The sequence below is a fragment of the Camelus ferus genome, chromosome 10, assembly GCF_009834535.1.
Source record: "Camelus ferus isolate YT-003-E chromosome 10, BCGSAC_Cfer_1.0, whole genome shotgun sequence".
Taxonomy (NCBI): Eukaryota; Metazoa; Chordata; class Mammalia; order Artiodactyla; family Camelidae; genus Camelus; species Camelus ferus.
This window is the reverse complement of record NC_045705.1, coordinates 32,385,203-32,394,628: the sequence shown is the minus strand read 5'-3', so window position 1 is coordinate 32,394,628 and position 9,426 is coordinate 32,385,203. Positions and strand designations below refer to the sequence as shown.

Here is a 9,426-nt window from a genome sequence, read left to right as displayed (position 1 = left end):
TATGAGAAAAAATAAGTAACATTAATTTATTTAAGTAAATATGGATATATTTTAATATTTCTTTTATCAATATATAAATTCTATCATCTAGCCACAAGATGTTCATACTCTGGACATCCAACTTATGAATATGTACTATTTTTACATATGACAAGGGATTGCAATAAATAATTAAATCAGACTTAACTTTATAGAGCTAAAATTGTTTTACTTATCTTAGTACAATATTTCTTAAAAATAATCCAAATATTTTTCTGAACTTGAAATGGAATGATGTACTACAGTGCAATCCATGTCAATGAGAAAGTTTAGAGATAACAGAGACAGATAAGCATATAATTTTATTATAGTTTTAATATTCAATTGTCTGTAAAAGTGATAAGATTAACAATTTTGGATAATGCTGATGAAATAGTTATTGAAGTGACCCCAGAAACTGACACACATACCCTGTAGCAGAGATGGGCTGGATAATTGTGAAATCTTTTTGTTTTTCTTTTGACTCCTTCCACCTATATCTCCAGTTTTCAATTCAATCTACTTCTTTTTTGAACAATTTCTTTGAATAGACTTTTTCATTTCCATAGAGTTGTCTTGTAGAAATATCCCTTTGGAAAACAAGGATGGCAAGTGTGACCTATGACAATGAAGACAAATGAAAATAATTCTTATGGACTTAGGGGAAGGACATTAGAAATAGACTCATCTGGAAATAGACAGTTTACAAAGTGATTTTTTAAAAAATCATTAGTAACCTCTTCTGACCACGAAATAAGAAAATCTCCTTTGGATGCCTTAAAATTTCACTATTTTGCATTTGAATTAAAAAAATTCTGAATTGTGCCAATTTCTATTATCTTTTTGGTAATTGATGTAGTTGAAATTTTTTTTTTCCTAAACGAGCATGTTTTAAGATGTACATAAAAATGGAGATATGTGCTCACAGCCCTTCAAAACAAAAAGACTTGCTGTGAAAATAGCAGGGTCTTTTTCAGTAAGGTTTTGGATTTAAAGTGTAAAATGGCAGTGATTAGTCTGAATTTGGGAAGCTGAATGGTTTTTCTTATTTTCATGACCTTGAAAGGATTCATTGTGCGCTACCCAGGATGAACACATTTACAGTGCCTTCTGCCTAGGGTATCCCTACATTACAGAGTTGGGCCCAAGCTATTTGCTGCCTGTGCTGCAGCTACAGAGAGAGAGGCCCCTGTGGTTGCTGTTCCAGTTCTTTCGTAACATTCACAGGTGCTCTCAAACCTCGCTTCATGACTGTGCCTCCCATCTCCTATATCCCCTAACCACCACCAAGGTTTTGCTGTCACTGTTTGGACACAAAGGCCATGGAATTGCTTGAGCACTCAGGTAGACATAACCTGAAAGTATGGGTGACTTAATGTCCCAGAGCACGGGCTGTGAATAATTGGAGATGAGAGCTGGCAGATAAATCCTTTTTCCCATCTTACTTCATTGAAAGCTGGTGCTTGGATGATGGGCCTGCGTGGTTGGTTTGTTGCAGAAACTCAGCCTCCATACCCCGATTACCAAATTGAGACTCGAGAACAGAGTTTTGGAGGAAGCAGAAAAGACAGCTTTATTTCTTTGCCAGGTGAAAGAGATCATAATGGCCTAATGCCTCCAAAGTGTGAGCCCCCTGGGGAGAGAATTTAGGGGTTTTTTAAAAAAGTCCACAGGGCAGTGCTGGTTTCCATAGAGATCACATACAGGGTAACACATTGTTGCAATGTTGTTCTTGTTTTTGTAGATGCAGCGGTCCCCTTCCTTTGGCTAGGCATGCTATCTCTGGTCTTAGGAATCAATGACCCATGTCTCCTAATATTCCTGGGCCTAGAACAGAGAGGGTTTAGGAAGGGGGCCTATGGAAAAGTGCTCCAAATAAAACCTTGTGCAGTTTAAAGTCAGGTAGATGTATATGTCTAGTATTGAGGCAGGCTGAGACCTGGGGCCTGTTGCTGCAGCCCTTGTACAGGCTGGGACCTGCACCTCGAATAACAAAACACGAAGAAACCACAAGGGACCAAAAGTAACTGCACGCATGTGCGGTTAGGGCTAGTTGTGAACAAAAAGATACAAAAAGCATAAACCCGACTGCCATTTCTGAGGTGGCAAGAGCAGAAGCAGGGCGCGGCACATGATCCACACATGCAGCGCCACCAGGGGGCTGGGCAGACCACCCAAGCCCCCCTCCAGCCCAGCCCCGGTTGGCGACAGCATGAGAAAAGCCATCCAAACTGTTATACAACTAGCACTTACAAATGCCACGTGGTTGCCGACGACAAGCTGAGTTGTTTCACCATTTCTGATAAATGGGTAACAAATGGTATGTGAGTGCATGTATATGTGTGTAACCAAATACTTTGAACCAAACATTTTTCTTTATCCTTTCTTTAAAGAGTGCTTTGTGTACAGTTTGTTTAGAACAGATTTTGTAGCTAAGTAATGTAGAAAGAGTATATAGCGTATGCTTTTGTGAAACCATCATTGAGGACTAGTGAATGAGACAGGTACAAGATTTCAGATTGCCCATCACAAAGTATGCCAGTATAGATGAAGATGTTATAGACAGAATGATGCACTCTGGCCACCCTGCCAAAGATGCCTATGTCTGAACCCCAGGACCTGTGAATATGTTGCCATGGAACATGAAATAAAGAGATTTCCTGATGTGATAAGTTAAGAACCTAGAGATGGGGTGGCTATCTTGGATAGTAGTGTTTTGTCTGTATAAACAGAGCTTTGGCACATAATGACTGTTGTTTATTTTATTTTTTTTGAAATGAGTACTTTTGAGAATTGGTGTCATCTTGAGAACAATGACTTTTTTGTGTGTTAGTTAGTAAGATTATTTTATTCCGAACTGCACTGAATAAAAATGCTCAAAGAAGTGTTCACTGGCATGATATCACAACAAAGGTAATTACCTCTACACAATGTTTAATATGAGAAAATGATAGGAAAAATAATTATATGTCATATTTGGATAAATATCAACATTTTGCTTTGTGTACGTGGACTAGGTGTGGGGATGAAAGAGTAGAATTCCATTTTATATGTTTTTTTTTCTGTCTTTTTTGTCACATGTTCCATTTTAATGTATATCTAAGCATTTTATGTTTAGCTTTTATTTTCCCCTAAAGGTTTTTTCCCCTTTGGTATAAATTTATTTTAAGTGCAAGATAACAATTGGTCCAAAAAAGCTGATAAACTGATGGGTAAAATGCTGCAAAATATTATAAAACTTTTAGTAGTTGAAGAAAATATATCTGTGACAAGGAAGATGACCTCCCTGACTCTCGACAACCATCTAAGGAATCGTTCCTGCAGGTATATCTTCACTATAGGTTATAAGACTTTCTCTTCCATGTTTAAAAACTCTTAAAACCCTTTAAAAACTTATATTTTATCTTACATTTTACATTAATGTGTTTATTTTCAAATAATTGAAATTTAGTACTCATAGTAGTGTATTTTCTTTGGTCATTTAATGCATTTTTCTAAAGGGAAAATTTGATATTTAAAATTGGGATAAAAAGGATTAAGGTTTTTTCCTTTAAATTTAATGGAATTTTAAACTATTGACTGCCTCATCACTTTGCAGCATTTTTTAGGACTAAATAAAACCCTTAAATGAAGATAGCCGTAGTTTTAAATTTATACTATTTTGAGTGAATGACATGGGTTATCCAGGAATCTCTTCAATGCATCCTTCACATCCTTGTTCCTTAGGCTGTAAATGAGGGGGTTCAGCATTGGAATCACTAGCATGTAGAAGTCGGAGGCCATTTTATTAGTATCCAATGAGTGGTTGGTGCTTGGCTGCAGATACATGAAGAGGAGAGTCCCATAAAACACAGTGACAGCCATCATGTGGGAAGCACAGGTGGAAAAGGCTTTCCATCGCCCCTCTGACGAACGCATCCTCAAAATGGCCAGGGCAATGTTGAAGTATGATGTGAGAACAATAATTATAGAGAAAAACAAGTTGGTCCCTGAAAAGGTAAACACTGCTGTTTCTGGATTGTAGGTCTCAGAGCAGGACAATGCTAACAAGGGGACGTTATCACAGTAAAAATGATTGATCACATTGGAGGAGCAGTAGGACACAGAGAACACACAGGAGGAGACAGTCAGCGCGGTGGTCAGGCTATAGAGGTACGTGAGGGACGCCAGCAGGAGGCAGGTCTGCGGGGAGACCACCACGGTGTAGAGCAGGGGGTTGCAAATCGCCACGTAGCGGTCGTAAGCCATGGCAGCCAGCATGAAAATCTCAGCCATGATAAAAACTAAGAACCCACCCAGTTGGGCTGCACATCCATAGTAAGATATGGTTTTCTTTGTAGCCAAGAAGTTCACCAGCATTTTAGGGGCAATGACGGTAGAATTGCCAAGATTGATGATGGCCAAGTGCCGGAGGAAAAAGTACATGGGGGTTTGAAGCTGGGCGTCAACATTAGTAAGAGTGATGATGCCCACGTTTCCTGCCACGGTCAGCCCGTAGATGACCAGGAACACGCAGAAAAGCGGGATCTGGAGCCCCGGACGGTCTGAGACTCCCATTAGCATGAATTCTGTCACTTGAGTGAGATTCCCGGGAGCCATTTATTTTGTTGCTTTCCTCTTATAATGGAGAAAATGGAAAGAATTTAATGGACAATAAAATACTATTTAGATGACAGGTTGTTATTTAATGTTTCATTTAAAATCAGTCTTCTTTGGCTCACCAACACATAAAAGTTTCTGATCTTTCTTAATTGTTTTTCATCTCATCTTTTTATAAAATTTAGGGATACCAACTCTCAAGAAATGCATTTTGGATCTTAGAATTGCTTGACCAAGCTCTTAATGCATTTATTCACATTGTATATAGTTTATGTTGGATGACTATATATTAATTTATCATATTATTATATGTAATAATATTTATAATGTTATTAGCTATATTAATATATATTTCATGGATATATACCAGCATGTATGCCGGGGCCAGCCAGCGAGTCAACAGGTCCTGATGGTGTGGCTGAGAGACTGAGAAAGAAAGAGACAAGACAAAGAGTGGGGTCGAGAGGGACGCACTTCAAGCCTGCAAGACGCTAGGCTAAAAGTCGCCGCCCGCTTTATTTTTCAAGCTACTTATATACTATTTCTACTGTTATCGATCTTTTACATGTCCAGTTGTAAAAGACAAATGTCTCAATCTTCAAGGTTTACAATTTCTAGCAAAACATTTTAACTATAGCTTTTAAGATCCTTATCATTCCGGCCATTAACTAGATCCTGTTTATCTAGATTCCTTAACCTCTCTGAAGCAGAACATCTAAAGAAAAACATCTGGTGGCCATTTAACTTTATTAACTCTCGGGGTGGCGGGACAGGGAATGTCTCTTTGACCTTTCCCAGAGCCCTGCTTTCAGCACTTCAAGGTTTTTAGGCCTTTTCTCTTTGCCCTCAGCCCTCAGGTTGTGAGGTGGCTCCCCGCAGCTCTCCCTTTTTTATTTTAGGACTAATAAGCTACGGAGAGGTCAAGGAAAGAGTGTTATATTGATAATTTTTTCTTAAAAGTGATTTGGGTAAACATCAGCATTCGTTGAGTTATAAAATCAGACAGACATCGTACCATACAAGGTCCACAACACAAAATGATCAATATTACAACAATAATCACAAAAACATGTTTTCACCAATCAGTCTTAAACCATTCTATAAATTGATTAAAAAAGGGGTGATTTAGGATGATCCATCGCCTTAACTTGTCTTTGTATGTCTTCAACAGCTCGGGATACATTCTCAGATAAATCAGGTATGAACACACAACATCCGGTATGAAACTTTATAATGGCACAAGTTTCTCCTTGTGTAGCAGTAATAATATCCAAAGCCATCCTGTTTTGTATAACAGCTTTTCTCATTTGTTTTTGCTCCTCATTTAAATCTTCAATAGCCCGTTTTACATCTAAGAGGGCCTTTTGAGTAAAATTGGTCAGTGCATCAACTTTAGTCATTATCTCTATATTACCCAATGGAGGTATAAATATAGATGCCAAATAATCATACCAATCAAATACAGATCTTCCCCAGCGGGCATGCAAGTTGGGTAAATTAGCTGGGATACTATCAACAGTTTTTACAATTCTTCCTGGAGCCATGACAAAACCAAGTGTACAACGGCCAACCCATCCCACAGGTAACCAAGGCCAAACATTTTTTTCACATAACCATTTAGTGCCATTAGGTGCAGACCATAGTAGGCCAGGGTTATTTCAATCAGAACCGGGCCAACTAAAAGGCTTATTACAATCAAAAGTAACATCCACAATTAGTTTACATAATTTTGGTGCAATTTTTCCCATGTACCTCCAGTCCTTGTTGGATAAGTTCATATGATTGTAGCCACATTTTTGTTCCTTTTGTTCCCAGCAAATGTCAGCTGAACTGATTAATTGTCCAGTTTCAGACGTCATCCACATAAATTGGTCCCATATTTGATAAAATTTATCTTGAAAACGAGCGGTTCTGTGACGTCCTCCTTTTTCATTCTTATTAGTAGAATTCAGTTCATGAATGTAAATGTCCATAGCATCCATATTAGTTATATTGACATCAAATATAACCTCACTGTTACAATCAGACTGTGAACACCATGCAAGAGCCGAAACATTTTGGGATTTTAGCATGGAATATATTTCTTTTTGTTGTCTTAAAAAATCGCAAACTGCTGAAAGATCTTTTGTTTGTAAGGGGGCTACCCACCATGGGAGGCTTCCCACTGACAGCGGCATAGCACTACATACCCAACAATCAGATGAATTGTAAAATTCAGCACAGGACTGTGCCCAAGATAAAAAGACGTTCCCTCTTGCTCCTGGGACTGGCATAACAGCGATGGAGCAGGCCAACTACTAAGCCAGGCCAACTACTAAGCACATTAATGATGTTTGTGGATGATCTGTAGTATTAGCAATGTGATTAGCATGTTGGATCAATTGCTGGACTTGTTGTGTCGTCGGTAGAGGTGTCTTGTCCTAAAGCTGCATCTGCTTCATTCCTTTTATCACTGATTTCCTCCGTCGCGCGTACCAGCCTTTCCGGGAGCCAGCGTGGCGCCTTGGCATCCTGTGGAAAAACACAAACATGGCCTCTCCCCCATATCAAAACCGGATCAGGGCCAGCCCATACATTAGTAAGAGGATCCTTCCATTTTACCATAGGGCGTCGAGCAGGAACCGCTCCCCACAGTCGTTGTGCCGCAGATTTCCCTTGAATATCGAAAGTTAAAAAATTTAAAACAAATAAAGCATGATTTAGCTGGTTTTGTGGAGAGGAGGGATATAATTCCCCCTTTTTTATTTTAAGTAATTGATGTTTTAGTGTTTGGTGGCTGCGTTCAACAATGCCTTGTCCCTGAGGATTATAAGGAATACCAGTTTTGTGACAAATTTGTAGCCTTGTACAAAAGGTTTGAAACATTTTGCCAGTATAACCTGGACCATTATCAGTTTTAATAATTTTTGGTTGGCCCATAATAGCAAGGCACTTAAGAACATGGGCAATACAATGCTTACTGGCTTCACCCGTTTGTAAAGTGGCATGAAGAAACCCGGAAAATGTATCAATGGTAACATGAACATAAGGGGTATTGTGAAATTTTTTTATATAGGTTACATCCATTTGCCATAGATGATTAGGAAGGAGCCCTCGAGGATTTATGCCATAATGAGGAACAGAAGTAAATTGAGGGCAACGTATGCAAGATTTCACAATTTGGCGAGCAGCTTCACGAGGAATTTTAAATTGTAGACGCAGACTATGACTATTTTGATGATGCAGGGCATGTGACTGTTGAGCCAATTGATAAGCTGTAAGAGAATAAATTTGAGTAGCATCGTCAACTTGAGCATTACCAGAGGCTAAAGGGCCTGGAAGGTTTGTATGAGCTCGAAGATGTCCAAAATAACAGGGATGTTGACGAGATCGCAGGAGCTGCTGTATATCGAAAAACAACTGATTAACGTAAGTATTAACAGTGCCTATAAAAGGGACAGTTTTTAAAATTTGAAGAGCATGAACGATGTATTGACTGTCAGAAAACAAGTTACAAGGTGAATTTTGAACTGCTAACAATGCAGCTTGCACAGCCAGAAGCTCAACCACCTGTGTTGAAGATTGAGAAGTATTCCAGGATATAATTTTATCATCAATTTTATAGGCAGCAATGCCATTAGAGGAACCATCTGTAAAAACATTTACAGCCGACGGAAGAGGAGTAAGAGCTATACATTTTGGAAAAAGAAAAGGATGCATTTTTGTAAATTGAATAAGTTTATTAGCAGGGTAATGAGTAGTAAGTCTTCCCGGAAAATGAGTCAGAGCAATAGCCCAAGAGTCATTAAATTGTTTTAACCATGTCTGTTGCTCAGTAGTATATGGTAGACAAATACATGCAGGTTCACGTCCTAGATAAAGAACAGAGGTACGACGTCCTTCTGCTATAAGGGAACAAATTAAGTCAGGATATGGAGCCAAAGCCTTAGAAGGGGAAGTATGTATATGTATCCAAAACATTGGTGCATTTTGATATAAGACCCCCATAGGCATATGGGCTGTAGGTAAGATAAGTAACCCCCATTTTTTAGTATAGTCACAATAGGAAATTTGTTGTTGTTTAATAGCATTTTCAACCAAATGTAATGTTTCACAAGCTTTTTCTGTAAGTTGTCGAGGGGATCGTGGGTCAGAATTACCTTTTAATATATCAAACAAAGGTTTTAATATTCCAGTAGTTAATTTTAAATAAGAATGTATCCAATTTATATCTCCCAATAATTTTTGAAAATCATTAAGTGTGAGCAATGAATCCGTCCGTAGTTGAATTTTTTGAGTCTGAAATGTATGTTTATGCAAACGAAACCCCAGGTAAGCATAGGGACAATAACGTTGAATTTTTTTGTCTGCTATCTGTAAACCACATTTTTTTAAAGATTGAAGCATTTGATCAAACATGGTTAAAAGAAATCCTTCATTTTGATGTGCAAGTAAAATATCATCCATATAATGTATCATATAAACATCAGGATATCGTTTTTGAGTGGAATTAAGAGCAGTAGCAACAAATTTTTGACATAAGGTAGGACTATTAGTCATACCTTGTGGTAAAACAAGCCAATGATATCGTCGCATGGGTTCCTTAAAATTATTAGAAGGGACACTGAAGGCAAAATGTTTACAATCATCAGGATGTAAAGGAATCGTATAAAAATAATCTTTTAAGTCTATAATAATTTTATAAGTCCCATCGGGTATAGCCATAGGGCTAGGGAGTCCAGGTTGTAATGCTCCCATTAGCTCCATGGTTTCATTTACTTTTTTGAAGTCCTGCAGTAATCTCCATTTGCCAGATTTTTTCTTAATGAC

The 9,426-nt window shown here is 38.2% G+C and overlaps 1 protein-coding gene across 1 annotated transcript; it reads right to left on the bottom strand.

The window, feature by feature from the left end:
- Positions 1–3,669: 3,669 nt before the first annotated feature.
- On the bottom strand, positions 3,670–6,979 carry LOC102506606 (olfactory receptor 8J2). The gene has a single exon (XM_006192506.2). It carries the CDS (start codon positions 4,615–4,617, stop codon positions 3,670–3,672), a length of 948 nt encoding a protein of 315 aa, XP_006192568.1. The 5' UTR covers positions 4,618–6,979.
- Positions 6,980–9,426: the final 2,447 nt, after the last annotated feature.

Excerpts from the sequence above, each read along its gene's own strand:
- LOC102506606 (XM_006192506.2), bottom strand. The coding sequence starts at position 4,617 with ATGGCTCCCGGGAATCTCACTCAAGTGACAGAATTCATGCTAATGGGA.